This window comes from Rhamphochromis longiceps, linkage group LG7 (assembly GCF_057381845.1).
Source record: "Rhamphochromis longiceps isolate RC_006_pf linkage group LG7, R_longiceps_female_GT1.1, whole genome shotgun sequence".
Taxonomy (NCBI): Eukaryota; Metazoa; Chordata; class Actinopteri; order Cichliformes; family Cichlidae; genus Rhamphochromis; species Rhamphochromis longiceps.
The window spans coordinates 42,974,127-42,997,386 of record NC_140563.1 but is presented as its reverse complement, the minus strand read 5'-3'; the positions used below and the strand labels follow the sequence as shown (position 1 = coordinate 42,997,386).

General features: G+C 39.0%; 1 protein-coding gene across 1 annotated transcript in view; it reads right to left on the bottom strand.

The window, feature by feature from the left end:
• Positions 1-1,951: 1,951 nt before the first annotated feature.
• trabd2a (TraB domain containing 2A) overlaps positions 1,952-23,260 on the bottom strand; it is a 59,314-nt gene continuing 38,005 nt past the window's right edge. Inside the window, exons 5-7 of the mRNA XM_085413750.1 lie at positions 7,654-7,744; positions 5,622-5,894; positions 1,952-3,323 (exon numbers count right to left, since the gene is read on the bottom strand). Coding sequence (XP_085269876.1) covers positions 3,116-3,323; positions 5,622-5,894; positions 7,654-7,744 — 572 coding nt within the window. The 3' untranslated portion in view covers positions 1,952-3,115. The remainder of the gene's footprint in view (positions 3,324-5,621; positions 5,895-7,653; positions 7,745-23,260) is intronic.

The following is a 23,260-nucleotide window of genomic DNA, read 5'->3' as shown; positions in this document are numbered from 1 at the left end:
AGTGATTTGTCTGTCCCGAAAAAGCCTGCAGTCTCCTTTATGAGAGAGTGTGTACGATCCATGCAAAGAAAATCTGCACGAGCACATAAGAGGAAATTGGAGTGAGGAAAAAAGACAGAAAAGGCAAGAAATGAATAAATCAAAAATCTGCCAGTCAAACAGCTACCTGCTGTGTGCTGCTCTTGTCAGTAAGAGCACATCTGAAAGTAGCTATGTATGCTGTGCTTGTAATGATAATATGTAGTGTAATAATAATTTTGGGAGATCTGTCTGCTGGCCTTGTTTCCTAACTGGAAATTTACATAATAGCTGTTATGATGCTATTACAGCTATTATATATTGCTGCTATACTGTAGTATAGCAGCATAACAGCACTATCACCTCACAGTAACAAGGTCCAAGATTTGAATCCAGCATGCAGGCTATGTGATCTCCTCCAACAGTCCAAAGGCATCCACGTTTTAAGCGATGAGTCTACAATATCTGTAAGTACTGAAAGCGAGTGAGTGAGTGTGCGTCTGTGTGAGACCTGCAAGAGACTGGCAAGTTGTTCAGAGTGTACCCCACCTCTTGCCATGAGACAGGCTCCAGTCCCCAAAACCCTGAATTGGGTAAGTAAAAGAAAATGTAGCGATGGATGGAAATGTTTTATCTTTTAAAAGGTTGTGATGGTGCTGATATTCCTGGTAAGAAGACAAAGTGTGTAAGAGCCATCACATTGTCTCCAGACAGTAAGACAAAAATACACATTATGCACAGACTTATAAGTGACACCCACGGCTGCCTTTCCTGTCACCTGCTGCATCCTGTCATCATCCTGTGATGCTGCTGTAAGTGCCTTCACCTTCTTCTTCCAGGACACCGATGCTGGTGGAGCCAGTCCTGAAAAAAAACAGCAGTTTGAATTCAACCCTGTAGCTGATATCACTTACAGAGTGATGATTTACTAAAGTATTTTTAGTGCAAGACATGCACAAATGTGTGAAAAGCTGTAAGGATGTGATTTACTTTTTCCATGCATCTTACTTTTTTGCTTTTTAAATAAAAACAAACATAAATTTGTCTTTAACAATCAGAAAGCATCAGATAAAGTTAGCATATTCCATGGGCTGTACTGTACTTGTTGTTACCCAATATAACACTTAGAATAACTCAGAATCACTGCCCTAATTTTGCTCATGCATGTCAGCACATCAAGCACATAGCCACTCCTAAATAAAAGCACAAACTAACAAGTCACTCAGCGTTTCCTGTTAATGTAACAAATCAATTATCTCTCATTTCCTGTACATCTAAAGAGCCAGTTTGCTCCGGTTTCCTGTTTGTGTCTCGAAGGAAAGATATTTGCCAGCAGAGCAGCTGTCTTGTTTGTGACAGACCACATGCACACGTCAAACAACTTCTAATAGCTGTCTTATCACATTAACATCACATAAACATGCCATGAACCCATCAGGAGGGCAGCATGTGTACGTGTGTGTGCCCACTCCTTTGTTCAGTTGATACTGCTGTACCTAAAGCTGATGGACCTAAAAAACATGTTAGCTAACAGATGGCTATTTATACATCCAGCAGACATAGGGCACACAGCATTAACATTAATATTCATACATCTCTGATGAAAAACAACAACTAGAAACAGATATGCGCAATTTAGCTGCTAAACGCTTGATCACTGAAAACAGCTGCCTGTTGGAACTGAGGGTTATACACATGATAATGGGACTGGAGCGTAAACCTGTTGACCATTAAATAAAAAGATTTTTGAAGGAATCCAAAAGGTTTTAAGTGTTGGGAAGCTGTTCGTTTGTTCGTTGTGATGAACATAAAATAATTTGATCTATACTTAATATAACACTGGTTATTTTGCTGTAAAAATTTCTCTCCCCTGACTTTCCACTGATTTGCTTCACAGCGAAGAACGAGCATCGAAGACCAATTTTACATCCAGATAAATATTTTATTGTTGCTATCTCGTGCCATAAATGAAATGTGAAGGTCGTAAAGCACTACGCGGTCTGCTCATGTAGTCAGTTTAATTATTATTGCCATGATATGCATTTGAAATTACACTGAAAGAACATTTGAAAAACAAGTCATTTTGGCATCATGGTGAGATGAAATATATAAAAACAAAAGCCACAGGGAATGTTTCACATGGCTAACAGCAACACTACAGTTTTAAATAAATAAAAAATGAATGAATGCTATGTAAAACACACGCGCGCACACACGCCCAGACACATCCACATAAATTCTTTCAGCAAACATATACATCAAAGCAGTCGATAACACTAATAAAGTACAATACAATCACCTGTCCCTTTCAAAAATGTAATTTCAGTGAGACACATGGCATGGGGCTATGGTGGTTAGTTCCTGATTTTGTTTTGAAAATATACTGCATATCTATTTATACTTTTCCATATAAACAACAATGCTTCTGATAATCTTAATTTTTTTAATAATTCTAAAATACTTCTATAATATTCAAAAGGCGTATGTACAATTTTCTCCCCGCAGCAGGTTTTTATGTAATCAAATCAGATTCTTCTAAAATAGAAGAATAAATTAAAGTCTGAGCACTTGTGTTTGCAAGCCCAGTGGGTTTAAGAGCCGATAGACGTTGTTTGTCCCACGCCCACGTACTCTCACAGAGATACTCAAAGGACATGTGGTCCCAGTTGCTGTTGGAGAAAATATTTAAGCTGAAAAATTACTTAAGTGATTTCTCAAATTTTCAGAGCAACTAATAGCTGTCTACTATAACTGTGTAACCCAGCAAGGCACTGATGAGTTGTGTAATTAGTGATAACACTACCTCAGTTTGAGCTTCTTGTTTTCCCTACTGCATACTCTGTGCTCACTCTGTGTAAATTAAGTGAAACTCAGACCTTTATGTTTCAAGTTATATGAACTCGCATGCACATCAAAGCCCAATCTGTAAAGAGATGAGCCCTACTGCCACACCTTTCCAGTTCACTTCCAACATAGCAAACTTTCTGTGCCCAAACATCCATGGAGTGAACAGCTAGACCAGACTTTTTTTTAAGAGCAGTATATTTGAAACCGCGTACGTGTACCAGTTTTATTTAGAGTCCTTATAACCATTTTACTAGAGGGCCACAGTCCATATCTGTGAGATCACTATAGGTAGTGTGAGGTGAAAGCTCAGTAAAGACAACGAGAAGATCGAAGGCGCTGGTGCTGCTGAAGGAACACGATGATAGTTGTACTGGCTTTGGATTCTGTCAGGCGGCTGCACCGTGATGTAACCATTGATGATGCGAACCATTGGGGGAGGCGGGGACTGCACCACAGAGCTGTAGAGAGAAAAGAGGCAAAAACATGGATTTAATAATGAAGATTTATAATATTTCTCAATTGAATGATGGGTCGTAAATGATGAACACAAAACAGAATGATTTTAATTGGTATAATTAACGAGGATCCTGCATTCATTCTGTATTTGCATTTCTTTCACTGGTTTGTGGGCAAAGGGAATGAGTATTAGTGTGGGTAATACTCCCCCCCCCCAGGCGCTCCCCAACTGAAAAAAAAATTGGTTGCACAATGACGCTGCGCATTGCACACTGACACAAATTAACACTCATTAATGCAAAATAATTTAATTTCTGTCAACTACATCATGGTTTAGCCTTTAAAGGGTTAACTGAATGACGGCTTTCACAATGAACCCATCTTCACTGCTGTGACATTAACGTTTGCTTACATTCATTGATTTTTTTCACTCTTTTTATTACAGGAAAAACAAAACAACATCAGATCTTAATTTCAGAGGCTTTAAAACTCTGTATGCTGCAATTAGTAAACTACACCATAATTTTTCTACAGGCACTGGCTCCCATTTTGCAATTTAGAATCACTACAGACTGGGTAGGGTCTTATTAATTCCAGACTTTTACTTTTTTTTTTTTTTTTTTTTAAACAAAAAGCATTTTGTTTTGTTTCTGCACTGTACAATTCTTTGGTACTGTAGGGGAAATTGTGGCAGGATCAGCAGGAAAACCAGCCTCTCTCCACATCCACACATTGTCAAAAATTGCCAGAGAAAATATGCAGACTGCAGAAAGTCAACAATGGAAACATTAATGATGATGAAAGCCACAAAGAAAAAGTTCTCTGACAGAATTTCTGGGTGCTCAAATCACTGATCGTCACATGACCAACTGCCAATAAACCTGAAAGCTATTATGCCCTTTGTTACTCTTCCTTCATCCCCAAATTACACAGACTGAAGTGTCTGTGAGGCAATAACTGCTTTGAGGTGGTCAAAACCACACAGACATCATAGCATTTCCATTTTTATTAAAAAGAAACACTCCTAACATAATGCCACTTTGCCCCAAATTTACATTACTCTTCATACTTATTTGCATTCAGCCAAATACTCAAGGGGCATAGTTTTAGAGAAATTAACTTTAGTTTGTGTGAAAAGGCCTTAAGAGGCGCAAAGAAACCAGGTGTGACATACCATGGCCACACAACAAAGAACTGTGAGACTGGAGTTGCTTCTTTTTCTCAAATTGCCTTACTTTCTCTTACTCAGCCACCTTTTTAGACATTAAAATATACAAGAACGTGCATAACATTGTAACGTCCATGCACAAAGAGTCCGTTTCATTTCTGCTCAAAATACAGGATCTTGCAGATTTAGAGAAAACACTTCTGCAGAAATAATGTACACAAATGTTCACAAACCTCCTCTGTTCACATGAAGAAGTGACACTATTTGTTTAGCTTTTTCTTTCCATCACTAATTTGGACTAGTGCATACTGCATATTGAAATAATAAATACTGGTAGCACAAGTTCAGTTTTACAAACTGCTGCCTGCAACAACTTCTTAAGTCCAGATCTACATCTGAATAACGCTAATGTTAGCTGTTCACCCATTCTCTGTTTCAATTAAGATAAAAATTTCTCTGTTTTGTGTCAAGATCACATGTTGTCCTTTTGTCTTTTCTCTTGCAACCCAAATTTGGGCAAGGCCATGGAAAATTTAAATTCCCCAAAGGTGTGACTGAATAGATTAGGACTGTTTATGTGTTGAAGTTCATATTAGCGTTACTGCTTCCAACCCAATGACAAAACTGTGTTTTGCCATTGCAAAAAATGCAGGGATGTTTCCACATGGCAGACCACACCTTGTGCAAAAGATTCTTCTTTGTCTGAAAGGTGATCTTATCGTGTTGTCCTGTGAGTTCCTGCCTGGAGCTACTGTGAGACCAAATCCCGATACTTAGCAGGAATTCCCAGGTCGCTCTTTTCATAACCAAGACACCTACACTAGCTTTGAACTAGTCAGGACTCATATACCACTGCAGGGCACATATGTGTATGTGCTGAAGTTTATGCAAACTGCATGAAGTGCATGGTGATGTGATATGGTGGCTGTTTGAGCCTGCAGCACTGCACCAGGAAGTGTCAGTTTTATTCTATATACAAGTGTGAGTTTCCCTTTACATCCTCTCTGGCTTGTTTCTGAGCTCTTGCTATCATACTCTCATTTCACCTGTGGCCTTTCATCTCTAGTCATTGATAACCCATATATAGAGAAGAAAGACCTTCACATCTTTACCCCTCTTTCTTTCATCTTACCTCTCCTCTATCCGAACCCAGAGGTCATTAAAATGCCTGTGCCGCTGTTTCTTCTGCTTATTCCTCCTCTTTTTCTTTAGCATTTTTCTCTCAGATTTCTCCAGAACCTCCAGGCTATCTGGTGGCAGAAGCATGTGGGGTAACAGATCCTCCTCCAGAGTATGCCCCTGACCCTCCTCTTTGTGAGGAAGCTCGTGCAAGAAAGGTTCCAGCTGAGGCAACTCATCGTAATGGTCCTCCAGCTCTGGTGAGACGGGTCCAGATGATGATCGCCTAGAGGATGCACATTACAGTAGGGTAAGATGCTTTAGAAAGAAAGAGAAAAGGGGTTCGTTGCATGTCACTTTTATAATAAAATCATCAACTTTAGTCTTTAATCATCTTTAATCCTGCCAACGATGGTGCCAAGCCTGTCTGCAAAAGAAGAAGAGTAGTTACCCTGCCTAGGTGATCAGAAGCAGAAAACTGGGGATACAAGGCAAGGAACCATATGAAGATTATAAGATGATGTTTGCCTGTCCGAAGCAAAAGCAAAAACTTGAAATCTTTATGCTGAAAACACATTTTTGGGGCTGTTTTAATCAAATCACGTGGGACAAAAAGAGATCACTGTTGAAGAACTCATCAAGTGTGGTGAACTATATGAGCTCCAATTAACAATGATCATGGATACGAAGGTGATGCTGGACTATACTGGCGATGAAGCCAGTGTTGGTTTCACACTTCACACTGCAGCCTGCCCACATTTCACCCTGCATATGATTGTCTGGAGGGCTTTGCCATAAATGGAACTTTCATAATGCACCAAAGAAGATGCAGATGAAACAAACTGAGCACATCTTACAGCCTCTGTGCCTTGTCCAAGGATATTGCCATGGACACCAAAGAATGTAAGGACAAGGTCTGTTTTGCTGTTACAGGCAAAATAAATATCACATTTTCCTGTGAGGTCACTGAAACATGGCATTATAGTCTCGTGGGAGAGTCTACAAGTGCAGAGAAAATGCTGAGCAAAAGTAGCAAAGTGCTGAAAGCAGGTTAGAGTGTTTTTATGCAGGCCAGGAGTTTATTCCACCTGACAGTCCTGTTAAAAAGCCTACCAATAAAATATTAACATGACAGTTTAAAGTGAATATTTGATCATAATAAGTAAATGGCAGTGAAACAAGCAGGAGAAATACACTTTCAAATCACGAGCAGAGCGAAGTCGAGAAAAAAGTATTATTAATTATTAATATTATATATTATTATAAACAGGTCTCCATTCTTTCTCCATTCAGGATGCAATGGAAGGACAAAAAACTAACTACAGTCTAATAGTTAACATAGCTTCTTTTTGTGGAAGAACAAATTACAAGTTGGGAAGCATGACAGAAAAACCTAAACTCTTCTTTTTGATACTATTTGACACTAGTTTTCCTTTCAAGACACGTTAATCACCATGAATAAACCAATACTGGTAACAAAGAGAGTAAATGCACTTAGACCTGAACAACTGTGATGTCAGATATACTAATGAGAAGTCGAATAATAAATTGTTATACATGGATATAATGAAGGCTGTCTGTTCTCTCAAGACAACATCAAGGTAGTCTATGAACAGGCAAGATGTGGGTTCATCTCAGGCTCATAATACCGTATCAAACACGGGGGCTGTGTGTGAGAAAGTAGAATTACCTATTCATTCACTCAGACACAGGAACAAGAACACAGATTTAAAGCGAGATTACCACCCTCAGTGTGCCAAGGTAGACTGCACTACATGCTTCACAGCAGGAGGTGAGAACCCTACTTAAATTGGCCTTTTCAACACCACTTCATTGGTGGCCAGCGGGGAATTTGTGACACTTATCTTCCAGTACAATCTAAGCTGAAACAAGAGAAGACTTGCAAAAAGCACACAGGCGGGGAGATGTTACCGAAAACACCATATAGTATATGAGAAACTGCATCTAAAAGCCATGGATGTCTTACGGTCCAGTCCTGTTAAACAAGCAGCATTATGATGATGATTAGACTGAAGCAAACTCACCGGTTTATGGGTTGCCCAGCAGGTGTGTGCTCCACCTCATATCCCTGGCGACGAAGCACGTCAATAACTGTGTTGTTACCCAGAAAGTGACCTACAACCAATAAGTAGAAAATGATAAATTTGCTGTTCTGAAAGGAGATGATGAGCCATCTCAAACTAAAATAAGCGGAACATTGTCAGGACAGCACCAGCTCTGTTAGTTCTCTTTCTCGTTTAACTTAAGAGTAAAACAAAAAGCAAGCCTGATATCACCAATCAAATTATTACGCATACATTTATATATCTGCTTCTGTCATCATTACAAAACTTATGATTCCTACATAAGTAAGTTCAGTGTTGCTTTTCTCTGCATCTCCTATCCACTTGTCATTGCCTCTCCTTTTCCCATTCCTCTTCCACGTCCTTTACTTCGAGCTTTCTTCCTCCATTCTTAATTAATCTTCTACCTTCCATATTATATCTCTTTTCTTCCCTTTCCATTTTCTTCTCTCTGCTCTCCTTCTTTCTTATGTCCAACTTCCCCTCTTCTCCTTTTTTCCCCTCTCATTCTCGTTGTGACCCTCTCAGCTAGGTGAAGTAGGGGCATTGAGGCTTCAGGTTGCCATGTCAAGAGGTCTCCATTCTTCCTCTCACTCTGACAAAAGGGAGCAGGGGTCCATTGTTTGGGCCTGCTCAGCCGTGGCACCACAGAGCTGTGTAAACAATGAGCCCCAGCACTTTAATCTGGCCTAGAGCCATCGATAGAGAGAGGTTAGCTTAGATGCACTATGGGTGTCGTGATGCTGCCCAGAGACTTGGACTGAATGCTGGTTAAAACAATGTCACATTATGTCCCAGCCATAGAAAAAGGCCAGAGAAGGGACTTCTACAATGTTTGCATATGATCTGCTAGAGTAAAACAGTTAAACGATTTGTGAGTGTGAACTTTGTGAGTTTAGTCTTAGAAGTCTTTTTGATCCCATGAGCCCTATTTTCTTCTAAAGCCTTTTCTTTTTCCTACGCTACAAGCTAACTGTATATTTCTAATGTATAAACAGAAAAAATACCATTAATTATGCTTTCATATCTTATGTTTTCTCTGTCTTAAGGCACATTTACCTAATTCAGGTTTGCTAAAATGTGTAGGAGAAAAAACGCAGTTGCCACATAAAAAGACATTTTTTGTACTTGTCCAGTAATCATTAGCATGGTCGGCTAAATATCCAGAAGCCCTTAAACTCACAATGAGAGCTGAACCAGAACGAAACAGAGACAGAGACACTGTTTTCCAGCTTGCCCAGGTTTAGAAACAACTCAGCGTGATTTATGCAAGTTTAAGTCAGGGGATTAAGGTGGGATAAATGGAGCTGTTGAGCACAATATAGAGCCATAGAGAGATGGGCGGACTTCAGAACTTCAAAGGAGCACAATTCACACACATACGTACACACACGCAAGCGCTAAGGAGGTAAGCCATCAATTCTGTCATGTCCCCAAAGGCCAGTGTGTTCACGGGGAGTGAGAGCATGTTTGACAAGATGAAAAAAAATTAGAGTTCATTTATTCCTGAGTTTAAAAAAGTTTTTTTTTTTAATCCTGTGGCACAAGAAAATAAAATAGAAAGTGACATTTGTGTGCTTTAAATAATAAATATTTTTTAATAACAAGCTATCTTATCAACATGTAGCCAATGCTTTAAAGCAGATTTTAGGGCATGCTTAATCAATATAATAGAAAACACAAGTGGTGAGACTTTAAACTTTCACATGCTTGTTTCAGAGGGACATTTTTATTTTAGGCGTTTTTTTGGATGCCATGCAGCAAACCCTTCACACAAAGACCATTTTATAAGTGTTCCATTTAGCATGAAACATGGGAAACTTGCACTCTAATCGTGCGCCCAACTCATGAAATTACAAACAAAAACAAAATGTAGACATCTTTGATTAAAAATGATTGATGCCCCAGGAAAAAGGTATAAAGTGGGAAAAGAAAATTATGTGTTAGGCCTGGATTTTGATGAAATATGGCCTGTGTATGCTGTAACATTTGGCCACTGGCTTTAACCTTATAGGCTGTTTCTTTTGTAGATACTAGTTTCATTTGTGTTATATTAATGTGAATTGTCCAGAGTAACAACATTGCTCATTAATTATATTTATTTTAATTAAGATAAATAAAATCTAAGATTCTTACTTTTGGATACATTTCATTTTAGTACACTCTGTGCCTTTTGATGATAAGATGAAGCAATATTTTCACTAATTTAATGGAAAAGGTTAGCCTACACGAACTTAACAAAACATACACAAGGCCACACCCAGATGTAAGCATATACCATAAAATATGATTCTTCAGTGAAAGCAAATTCTTCTTAGTATGTGTAATTTGTATGGATAAAAAAAATTACTAAAGTTACCACTGCCCTGTATAATGTACCCTGCTCTCGCCCTGTGACTCCTGGGATAGGCTCCAGCCCCCCAGTGATCCTGAATTGGATAAGTGGTTAAGAAAATGGAAATGGGTGGATGGACAGAAAAAAGGAAGGCAGTGTTCTACTGCATACGTGAGAGATAATATCTAAAGGTATCAACAAGCAGAGCTCCACTACGGCTGCCTCCAGCACAGTTTAACTCCTGGTTGTCTCAAGCTAAATCAAAACAAACATATCTTTGTACCATAGTTATAAAAGTTGGAAATGTTGGAGTCTACTGACTCACCATGTTTCTCATTACTAATTAAGTTTAGAGTTTTCTAAGTTAAGGTGTTGTTACGTGTTGTTTTGGGTTGGGTACATAAGCAGTAGTTTATATTTATAGGGTCCCATTCAAAACAGAGCTGCAGGCTGCCGCCCAGCATACAGCCCACGCCACAGTTTTAAGAGCACACTTCTAGAATAACATGTGTGACATCTGACATATTTTCACTGATTACTCATTTAGACCAATTTCATACATTTTACATTTATGAAATTGGCTTTTACTTTGTGTCCTATTGCACAATATATTCACTGTATGGTTTATTTTGTACCACTGAGAAGGGGGGGAATGGTACAGATAAAGACCTGTGACCTGAAAGCTTTCATTCACAGCTAACTTCCTTCGTGGAGCTACATGCATACATGAATGGACCTCTGAGTTGGAGTACCATGGACCAGTTCATGTTATGGTTATATAAAAGTGACATCTTTTACAATCATCTACCAGCAGAGTCTAACAATAAACATGAAAACTAAAATCTTTCAAAACACTCTTTAAACATTGTGTCTGAAAGCTGTTACAAGGTAGTCATTTGCATTGTTGCAAAGACTTTTGCTGGAAAGATGGATACATCAGCGGCTAGTCTAGTTCTTACATCCACTTTCCCACACTGTCAAACTCAATGCCGACATCATTGCTCTAGTCCAGTCATTTTCTTGTCTGGTTTCTGTAAGCCAGTTAGCCTCCATTCTGTGTGCTGTAAATATCACTGCTCATTTGTCATTCTGCCATTCAGGCTCTAATTTGTTCAGCCCATCTCCGCTTCACCGTAGTCACTCAAAACTCTATACAAACCTCCATCTTCACCTGCACCACGACTAGCGTCTAAACTCCAAGGGGTCCTGGGCTAAATCCTATCGTAGCCGGGACTCTGTTGTTATAATGGGTCATCTGAGTCTCATCACCACATAGAATAACTGAATTCTGTATCTCAATAAATTATGTTTCTCTTCATTGAACTTTTATTATGATATTGAGATAACATTACTTTCCTGGTTGACACTATAAAACCAGGAAAGTAACTCTATATAGTCCTGTGAAATACTAAGTACACCCTTAAAGCTTCCATAGGAATCAAGGGGGTAAGCAGATGCTGCTAATCAAATGCACACGATTAACCGATCATCAGCAAGTGTGAGCATCTCTGTATAAACAATAGTTTTGGCAGTTTGGTGGTCTGGAGCATGTGTGTTAACATAACAGGTTAACGTGAGGCCACATAATGCCACAGTCTTCCCTGCAAATTCCTCACTAACGTCATAACGTGGAATGCTCAAAGAAGCTGCGAATAAACCGGGAGCTATTTCTCAGCATGCCAAAACAGTTAGAAAAAAACTGAACAGATATGCCTCGTTTGGCATGGTTGCCAGGGGAAAGACTCTTCTCAAAAAAAAGAACATGACAGCTTAGGAATTGCAAAGTTGCAAATGAACAAACAACCAAACTTCTGGTAACGATTTTAGCTTGTTTTGCAACCACAGGGCCCGGAGTCTAGAGCTAAAGGCTAATTGCAAGGCAATCTATCTAACAGCTAAAGAATGGTCAACATTTGGGGATATAGCAGATACCAAGCACACCAGTAAATCTACAGAACAAACACTGGCAAAACAAATCAGGTTTGTTGCAATGACCCAATCAAAGTGAGACTGTGAGTCCTGTGGCAGACAGTGTTGGTCAAGTTACTTGAAAAAAATAATCATTAACTAATTTCTGATTACTTCCCCCAAAAAGTAATCCCGTTACTTTACTGATTACTTATTTTCAAAAGTAATTAATTACTTAGTTACTTTTTAAAAACACGATTTACAACCTGAATAGGTGATAAAGCGATAGATCTTTCAGCCCAATTCCACTTTTTCTGCATAATCCATCATACAAAATGTAATCAAATGGAAAAGTCTCTTTTTAACTTGTTTTATCAGTTTTAATCTTTTAACTTTACGCATCAAGCAAAAATTTAATTATATGCACCATTCTCTGACTTTAGTTTAACATTTAAGCCTATTTTCTGCACATTCTAGCACATAGGTAAAATAAAATATTTTTTGTGTTTACACTCAGTCTTTCAAATAGATGCAAGTAAAACACAGCAGAAATTAAATAAAGTCAAAGACTAGCAGTCCTGTTGCTCTATTTTCACCTCTAAAGCAGGAGTGGGGTAGGCGGAGGTGTGCTCTGGTGCAGGTGTGCTGCAGCGGTGTGGAAGAATCCGCGAGTTTCTCTGTGAATTTCCCATTATGTCGTTGCGCACTCGGTGCTTGTTTAGGGGTTTTTTTCGCTGTAAAAAGAAGTTTTCTTCCCACGCAGTGATCAGCGGACACTAATGTTTTTGTCATTTTTTATGGAATTAAACTCAAAGTAAGGTCAGTACTTCCACACTTTAAACGCTGCACGCTCATACTCTCTCCTGCACTCGATATATTATCCATTGTTGATCTGCACACAGCTGTTGTCACAAACGTCGCACTCACTTACGTCACTGTCATGAGACATTCTCGCAAGAAATCACAGTTTTAGTAACGCAGTAACGCAGCGTTCCTACGGGAAAGTAACGGTAATCTAATTACCGTTTTTGCGATAGTAATCCCTTACTTTTAGGGTTGCCAACCGTCCCTTAAAATACGGAATCGTCCCGTATTTAGAAACAAAAGTACACGTCCCGTATTGAGCTAATAAGGGACGCACTTTGTCCCGTAATACAGTGAGAATCAAAAGTAGTCTATAAATGTTAATGGAATTAACGCTTTGTTTGAAAACATAATTCCCAGCCCCTCTCCTGCTTTGTGACCAATGAGCTGACAGCACACTTATGACAATTCGAGTATGACAATTCAGATTACCGCTCATCTCATTGGTCGAGGAAAGGTCGCTTACGGAGAAAATACCGGAAGACAACAGATGACCACAACAAGAAGCATGGCCAACAGGGAAACAAACGCCGTCACTGCGGTGCAAGTCTCGGACGACAGTACACCTAAAGCTGGGCAGACACTGTGCGATTTTTTCAGTCACGTTATTCAGCTCCTGCTCAAACTGCACGATTGACTCGCAGGGGTTAGACGTTGGTAGGTCACGATGCAGGTCTCACACTATACGGCCCGATGCTCTGATGCGACCTGAGTGCTCACACTGTGCCTCCATAACATGAAGGTTATAACAGAAAATCTGTCGCTCGCTCTCTCTGTCTCTCACTCACACAGACACACCACCACCATCAACTTTGCTAAATTGCTAATGAAAAACATGATCAGGCAGCTGTGATTTAGCAGCGATGTAGATCCAACTATTTTCACGGTTGTTGTGGTCATGATAATTTTGTGATGCCACATGGAAAAGGCTCGGATGAGCTTTTCAAAGTTCTACAAGTTGTGCCTCCATCGCTTGTGTCCAGATCACACGCTGCACAGCCGTGCTGCTCCGTCTTTTTCACCGACGTTTACGTGTTTGCGCGCGAGCAGTGTGAGCGGCTCACGAGCGATTGATGATCGGGAGCTGGTCGTGAGGTGTTAATCACTTCTCGTTACCCCACGTATACTACACGATGAAGGCCAAAATCGGTCCGATCACTCAAAAATCGGCTCAAAATGGGCCTAAAACCGCACAGTGTGAGCCCAGCGTTAGAGCAGCAATGTTTGTTCCCCTCAGACAAAGGGAAGAATGGGAAAAGGAAAACACCTGGCTGGAAAAAGTTAATATGGGCATGTGCAGTGAATATCAGCGCTATGTGGCCAGAAGTGTGATAATATAATTTATTTTGTGTAATAAACGACTGCAAGGATAGATGATTACAAATAGATGACTAATACATAAAAGTAATACACAGATGAATAATGATGATGAGTTAAGATGCGTAATCATGGGAACAAGCGGGTTTACAAACAGGAGCAGCTGATTAGCATTAGAAAAGCTGAAATAATACCTCAGCTGAAGCCAATTGTACTAAATGCACTAAATGTGCACTGTTACAAGAATATTTTTCTTTCTATTGTTTTCTATTATTTTAAGTTAAGCAGGACAGAGTTCTTTTAAAGAAAGATTTACTTATATTCTCAAAAGTTAAGCATGACAGGCTTCTGTTTAAGAAAGAGACCTGTTTTATGTGTTAATGTTGTCATTTTGAGCTAAAAATAAATGGCTAAATGATCATTTGTTTCACATGTGTTCATATCACAAAGAATACACATCTACTTAAATCAAATTCAAGTCAAAGGGTTAAAAAAAATAATTTCACACACAAAAAAAGAGCTAGAAAATTCACCACACTGGGAAGGGTGAAGACAACTGGGTCGCCCGGCCCTGGCCATGAGGTGTCCCTTATTTATTTTTCAGGGAGTTGGCAACCCTACTTACTTTACTCGTTACTTTAAAAAAGTAATCAGATTACAGTAACGCGTTACTGCCCATACTGAATCAACACTGTAAAGAACAGTGGTCAAAATTCTTCCACAACCATGTGAAAGACTTAGAAAGCCATACAAAAAAATTATTACTTTGTTGTTGCTGCTACAGGTGGTGCTACTAGCTAGTTACAAGCTAGGTTCTACATGCCACAGGACCTTTTCACATGACTTTAAGTGCTAAATGTGAATATTTGTCTGTAACATGAACAAAATACAGTTTTGCTAACTCTAACAGAAAAGGACCACAGCAGTATTTGTCCTTAAACGCTTATCCAGTTTTCAGAATCAGTGTGTCAAATTATTAGAACATATGGTAAGCTTTAAATACTGTTCCTTTTCCATACACATCAATATTTACATTACAACTTGTAACTAAGGCTGAAGCAGCAGTTCTCATAACATTACAGCATGCTGGATAAACAAACTCTACACGTATAGGCACCGCTGAGGACATTCTGCCCTACATAGCCTTTTCTTTCCGTTTATGTACACATGTTCCTTGCTAGTCAGCTGGACCCAGCAGCCCATAATCATGACCACTGAGCACTGAATAAAGCCTTTTACTGAAGACGATGACAATAAGATATCTGATGTGTGGAGCGTTTGGTTTGCTTCTTTCGGGAAGATACTATTATTGGCCAAGACGTAGAGCCACAATCTTTGGCTCAAATGGTCATTTTCAGTTTTTCTATTCTTGTTCAGATATTTGACGCTACAGCGGTTTCCTGAACATCAACTGTGCATAAATTATAGCACAGAGACAAAGAGAGCTATAAAAACAGAGAGACTATTAAAATAACAAACTGAATTTCATGATCTGACATCTCTAGGACGTCGGAAGTACTAACCTGCCAAAGATTTTACTGGAAAATCACAGTTTTGGCTCTTTGAGCTGCTAAAAGTTGAGCAAAACCTCAGTGCCTTCAACTGTCAAGGAGACTTAGCCATCCATGGAGGCAACAGTCATGTCAAAGGCAAATGACAAGAAAATGACTGGTTATCAACTCACATAGAAATCACACAGCCATCCTGGTGTTTTTCAAACAATGCCAGCTCAGTATTAACACACATATCAAGTGTCTGGAAATACGGGCTCTGCTTACACTGCACTTTTTTAATCTCTGGTTAAGTCATAGATTTGCATGTCCTTGATGGACAGTCAATTCCTCCTTGTATTAAACTGAAACCTCATCAATTATCAGTCACATGCAATTTGGTTGAAAAGAACAGGACACCGTTGGAAGTAATATCAAACCACAGGCATGATGATTAAACACTGTCAAGCTAGTTAAGAGTAATTACACACAGTGCCTTGTAATACAGTCTATCAATCTTCACTTTATTATTCTATCATAATTTGTAGACGGATAAAACATTTCATTGGATACAGCTGAAAATACTGGATTTCTTTTTTGTGAATGGTTTGTTTCACTGATTTTAAAGCAGGCTTCACGACTTTTTTCTTTCTATTTTAAGGAAAAAATGAACAATTGGCGTACAACAAATGAAATCAAAAAAGCTTTACATAAAAGTGCTGCTTACTTTCAAGAAACTAAAATCTGACTCAAAAGTTTAGATTGGAGCAAAACAAATGAGTATTAAATAATTAATAAATATTGATGCAGTGATTTTTGTTTCTTCTTAAACAAAAAAAAGTTGCAAGGAAAGTTGGTGGCAAATCTACTTAACACTTTGAATAAGATGCATTTCTCATGTGATGCAGGTATTCCATCTTACTTTAACTAAAAAATGTTAGTAGTGACCACAGAAATAAAAGTACAGTACGCTGAGGGTGATGGGAAATAAAATCACTTTGGGTCATAAAACCAAAGTACTGGTCATATAAAAAGTTCTGGCATAATATGACTTGATATATTGTTAACTAAAATAATAGAATAGTATAATCTTATTGAACAAAACAAACTTTCTAGTGGCGTGGTCAGTCACTAGTTTTCATCCAGTTGAGACTCTGAGAATTTTACAATAGCAAATCAAATACCTACCCAGAGAAATGCATAGTTGGTACTAGAGCTACACTGATAACACTGCTGTTGAAGGTGACAGAATGGAAATACATGAAATAACCACTGAGTGTTTAATCTGAATACCACAGTGTGATTGCACAGCAACAGCTGTTGTTCTACATACATGAAACTTTCATAATCTTCCTACAACGCACAAAGTCACAACTCCTCTTATACATTCAAAAGATAAACAACCAAAATATTGCCAAGCAACCGTCTACAGATGATAATTGGTACAAATTTGTACCAATTATGCACATATTATACACATATAAAACCATCAAATCATTTTAATTTCACAACAAGTAGAATGCAATTTATATCCAAGGTACTTTTCGTGATGCATGACTTTAGCATGCAGCTTAGCAACCACCTAGTAATGGGCTAAACATTTGATTTTTTAAACATGAACTATAAAATGCTAAAGTACTTCACTTTATATATATTCACTTTATAGTTTTTGACATTTAATTTCTATCTACAAAAATGCTATTATGCAAGATATGTTATGATGCCACCATGGTCTAAAATCACAGCCCAAATAATCCTGTATCAGAGGCATACACTAGATTATCTCATGCAGCCAGCTTGTGGCGCTGAAACTCTTAATGTTAACATTATTCATATCCTTGTGGGCACCGTGATTTTTTTTTACCATTGGATGAGTCATGGAAAAAAACTTTTTTTAATGTCAATGTCATTGCCTGGAATAAATTTAGCATGATGTTACATGCAAATATGTGCTGTCATTTTGATCCAAACCCCCTGCAGGATAAGGGTACTCTTTTCGTGAAAGCATAAGAGAGAATGCCAAAACCAAGACAGCTTTGGTTAAACGGGTGTGCATACAAGCCAGCGGATTTAGTCTCCACCCAAGTCTCAAGCCTTTTATTGGAGTACATCAACTTTCTAACTGTAGATTATATTACATTGTAACTCAGTACAGTTTTATCTCTTGCAGGTCCTTCAAAAACATAACTTACCACAAAGACTTTAAAAATGGTGGACTCTGTAGCATCAGAGCAGTCCAGCACAGAGGACAGCAGTAGAGCTTCATGTGTTGTTTTAGTCAGACTCAACAACATATTACATCATTACAATCAGACCTCATTCATTCAAACTCCTCCAGGATGTGGTTTTGAAAGGGAGATGCCAGTGATAAGAGAAAGCTGTGATAAACGATGGTTGTGATACGGCTGTAAGAATTTGAAAGACTGATCATACACAAGAGAAAGCCACACACCACGTACCTTTATAGAGTTAGGCCAAAGAATGCTAACATCTCCACCAATACCAAAACATTTCTCCTTGTACTTCTCTCAGGCATGTTACTGTGTGACAGACAGTTCACTAATAGGCTTAATTCAGTGAAATAAAACAATTTACAATCAAACTGATAGCAATCAGGATTATGTAAACAGACACAGCTGTTGAAGTAGAGATGACAAAGAAAAAGCGAGACACACAGGGAAGGCAAAACAAAGAAGCTAGACATAAATGCAGACAGAAAACAAGGCAATTCAAGACAGAAGCAGAAACAAAAGAGCAGATTTATCCTTCTTACAAAAGAAAAACAGATTGCAAAGCAATACAGGAATGTCAAGACTTCAGATGCCAGACTGTGATAGCAGAGGACAAGAGCATCCTTTAAGGCCACAGTTTTACAGCTAAAACAAACTATTGAGATTCTGTAGACTGTATCTTGAAGCTGTGCCCACGCAAAGTTGGCTTACTACCACCAACCTGAATAAATGAGTGGGGACAAGACAGTTTGAAGCGCGGTGTTAGCTTGGTGGTGGTTTTCAAACAATTAACCAAATATCTTGAGCTCAAGCTAAACTAGGGAAAACGGAGATTAGGAAATGTGAATTTGAGAAGACATTACAACTAGACGTGAACTCCTCGTTCACATAATTTGGATCAGAAAGGTTTTAGGTGCTTCAGAGGAAATCGATTACATTGCCTTCATCTCATCTGACACTGTTTGTTACCACCAATTTGTTATTTAATGATCACCGTCTCTGTCCCAGACAAGTGTTTCGGAATAATGGTCTCTTTAATGTGGATGTTATTTGGGAGAATGTGAGAGAAAGTACATGGAGTTGCATTGCTTAGTGCAAATTTGCTGCAACTTTGTTCGCACTTGCAGAATTGATGAAGACGGATCATTAAATGCGTTTGTCATTTAATTACTTTGTCTTGCTTTGTGCATTTTTTTGTTTTTTTTTAAACATGAACCATGCTTATAATTAGTGTGATAACCGCTCAAGGGTCTGCAAGAAGTTTTTAAGGTTGTGCTGAGCAACTGCAGCTTTAAATTTATGCTGAGCCTAAATGAAAAACAGGGCACATAAGAGGTATGTGGTGTGAGGTTGTTTTTTAAATAAACCCTCACTTGAAAATTTGTGGTGGCACACAGCACTTTGGAGCCGTGTTAGGGATTACATCTGTCAGGCTGCAATAGTCTACACTCTCTCGCTCAGCGCAGTCCTCATTTTTAGCTCCTTCTGCCAAGACATTAAGGGACTTGAGTACACACCGGCTCATTCACTGTGAAAAAGTGATCAAAGTTGGAAAATTCTTTACAAGCGAGCAGTTCTGACAAAATAAACCGGAGCAATGCCAATTCTGAAAGTCCCTACCACTGAATGTCTCATTTTACAAATAAAGTTTCAGAGAATATTTAATAGGGGATGGTGCTGGGCCACCTGTCCACCTACAGCCTGGAACTGACTGTAGCATAAAGTGGAAATATCAAAGTAAAGCTCCTAAAAAACTGTACTCGTCACTTTCCAGTGCTTATATCCAGTTCAGCGTCTCAAGCGCCAAGAAGGAGAAAAAAATACCCGTGTGTTTGAATACCCGTGACTGAGAACGCTCTCTTACTGATATACAGTCTTTGGATTTCATGTTAAATTTAATTGTTTCTTCAGCTGCATGGTAGAGACTTTTTGAAACGGTAAAGTGAGACAGATGAAAAATGTATGCACAATGAAGACATTTATATAAAGAAAGAGAAGGCAATTTGATATATGCAGATATATTCTTTTGAGAAAAAGAAACAGGCTTTGTAAAAGATGCCTATTGCAACTTCAATATTATACAAGCTTACATACTCACCAGGTTCACCTAGCTAGTATTAGGTTAGGCCAACTTTTCTCTTCAGAACTCTCCTAATTCTTCATGGTACAGACTGAACAAGGTGCTGTACACATTCCTCACATATTTGGGTCCATATTGAAATGATATCATCAGAAAGTAGCTGTACAGTCATAATATAAATCTGCTGTTCTACCACACTGCAAAGGTCATATGTTGGATGTAGACCAGGGGTGTCCAACGTCAGGCCTCGAAGGCCGGTGTCCTGCAGGTTTTAGATGTGTCCTTGATCCAACACAGCTGATTTAAATGGCTAAATTTCCTCTTCAACATGTCTTGAAGTTCTCCAGAGGCTGGTAATGAACTAATCATTTGAATCAGGTTTGTTGACCCAGGGTGATATCTAAAACTTGCAGGACACCGGCCCTTGAGGCCTGGAGTTGGACACCCCTGATTTAGACTGATGTCTGTGGAGCCCATTTGAGTACAGTGAACTCTTTGTCATGAGTTGTCACAGTTTGAGATGATTTGAGATGACAAGGCGCATTATCCTGTAGAAAGCAACCAATCAGGAGATGGATACACTGTGGTCCCAAAGGGACGTGCATGGTAGGCATGCACCACACCATTACACCACCACCACTGGCTGGATGGAGCCACTCTTCCACCCTACTGTTGCTGCAGAAATTGAGACTCATCAGGCCAGGCATCAGCTTTCCATTCTTTTGTTATCCAACTTTGGTGAGCCTGTTGAAATTGTGGCCTCACTTTTCTGTTTTTAGCTGAAAGGAGTGGCATCGTCCGTCAAGGTTCGATGTGTTGTGTTCAGAGATACGCTTCTGCATAACTTGGTTGCAACAAGGCATACAACAGGCATTTTTGTATTGGCATCAACTGGGCATGTTCTCTTTTTCAGATCATTCTCTGTAAACCCTAGAGATCAGCAGTTTCTAAAATACTCAGACCAGCCTATCTGGCACCAACTATCATTCCATGTTCAAAGTCACTTAAATTCTTCCCAAATTCTGACGCTAAACAATTCTGACGCTGAACTGGCTGAAACCACATGCAAATGTATTTAGGCATGTACATGTTGCAGCCATGTGACTGGCTGATTAGATATTTGAGATTTGAGATATTTAATAAGCAGGTAAATGAGTGAGTATGAGTATGTAATTATTATTATCCTTTCTTCTGGGTCTGTTTGACCAGTGGTTCACAATCTCATGGTCAGGACACTGGAAGCTAATAAAAAGGTAGACGAGTGTACTTGTCAGCAAAGACACAAAGCTTTGTTCTGTGTGAGCAACACATACTGCAGACTTTGATTACCGTTATACTGAATCCAGAAAAGCCAGAAAGTTTTAAAGACTGTCAAAAGTTATCAGTTGTTGTTTTTTTACAGCAAAAGAATGAAAAACTGTCTACACAACATGGCCAGTTATGTTACACTCTGCCACCAGAATGTATTCCTGGAGGTTGCATACTGTAGCCTCAAAAACCACTTCCTCTCAAACAAAAACAAGACACGCACACACACAAACCTCTGCGATCCTGCTGTGAGTCTCTGCTCAGGTTTTCAACTGTTTGAGCACAGAAAAAAAATATACCAAGGGGAGTCGGATGCCCTCTCACTTTTTAAAAAGAATTCCAGATCGTCATTTTTCTCAGACGTTTTCTCACAGGACTTCCATCGAAAACATGTGGCTTGGAGTGCAATTTTGTGCCCATTTAGTTTGAGTAATCTGCAAGAGCGGTAGCAGTTGTCCACGAGGCCTGCATATTGTCTTTGCTTTAGGTCTGTGTTATAACTAGAAGCAGATCCACGGGACAGAGTATTTTAAAGTCTCCCCGGACGTTTGTGACTGCCGTGTTGCCTTTACAACACAATCACTTTTCTTTTTCTCCTTTTTTTGACAAATTCAAAAGCACTTTTTTCAGACAGTTTCCCGGTTGTTCGTCCTCTGTCTCTATTCACTCTTGTTTTATCCTTTACTACCTATTTAAAAAGATTGTGACCTGCATTGAACTGTGAGCCTACATCCTCCAGCTTTCTCATTTTAGCTTCATAAGAAAACATACCCACGTTTAACTTCTGCAGCAGCTAAAACATCCGAAGCAGCTTGGGCAAAACCTAAAAATGATGTTTTTCTGATTAAAACCTCTCATTCACTCCAGATCTTTTTAAATGCCAAACAGAAGTTATGACCCACAAAAGGGTAATTTCAGCACATGTTAATTAAAACCATACCATCTTAAGCTGATTATTTTGTTCTTTCTGCATCTTTAGCAGGAGGACAGCACCTTCATTTCCCTAATGCTTATAATTTAGGACACATGAAACTCACTCATTTATCAAGTCATTCATTTTAGGACTCTAATGAAGCTAACGACTATTTGTACTCTGTTCAACTAAAACGGTAGTTCATTAACTTCCTTGCTTCTTCTTTGCACAAACAGTATTGTGGGAACATTGTAAGACCAAGTTCTCCTCTTGCAGATATAATCTTTGAGAGGACACAGATGTAAAACACAAAATAAAAATGCATTTGTTATGGAAATGACATCAATCAAGTATTTCTACAAAAAAAAGATGAGCACATGTTAGGGCAGGCTAGGTCGTCCAGTTCCGTAGGCTATACTCTCACAGGGAGTTAGAGGACGGCCCCTCGCTTCAGAGTTTGTCTGTGTTTACTCTTCTTTCCAGATAAGATGATTTCTACTCCCCAGCTTCAGTATGCCTAACCTTCATACTTCTGCAGATGTAAATAGAAGTTGCATAGGCAGAGGTTCCAAGTGTCCAAGTGTCAGGTCCTAATGTTACAGAAAAGAATCCCCTGAGCATAAGGCCTCCCCCAAATAGTAAAAGCTAGAGTGACCTACATTTCTTGAGCAGAAATAATCTTTCAGCAATAAGCGGTCAGAGAAATATCATCAGTTAGACATTTTTTTTACATGTATGTTCATTAACATGCACTGTCCCAAATAAATTGAATTAAATTAGTAAAGTACAGCTCCCTTGTTCAGCCATGAGCAAAGGTAACCTCTCTGAGTGCCTCGTTGATCTACTCTCCTCCTCGCTCGGTTACTCTGTCAGCTCTGGTATGTGTTTGAACTCTTACTTAATCCCACAGACTGCAGATAAAAATTGAGAAAGCCACTGTGACATCACCCATTGGTTAGTTAAGTCCCATTGTGAAGCCTTAAGTTCCCAATCCGCAGACCTAGAAACCAGCTGGCAACTCCTTGGCAACCCCTTGTTTCTAGGGAAAAGTTTGTATTCCCCGACTGGTTGGTGAGTGGTTGCTGGCTGTCTGTGAAACTTAAAACTCCAGTTAGACCTAGA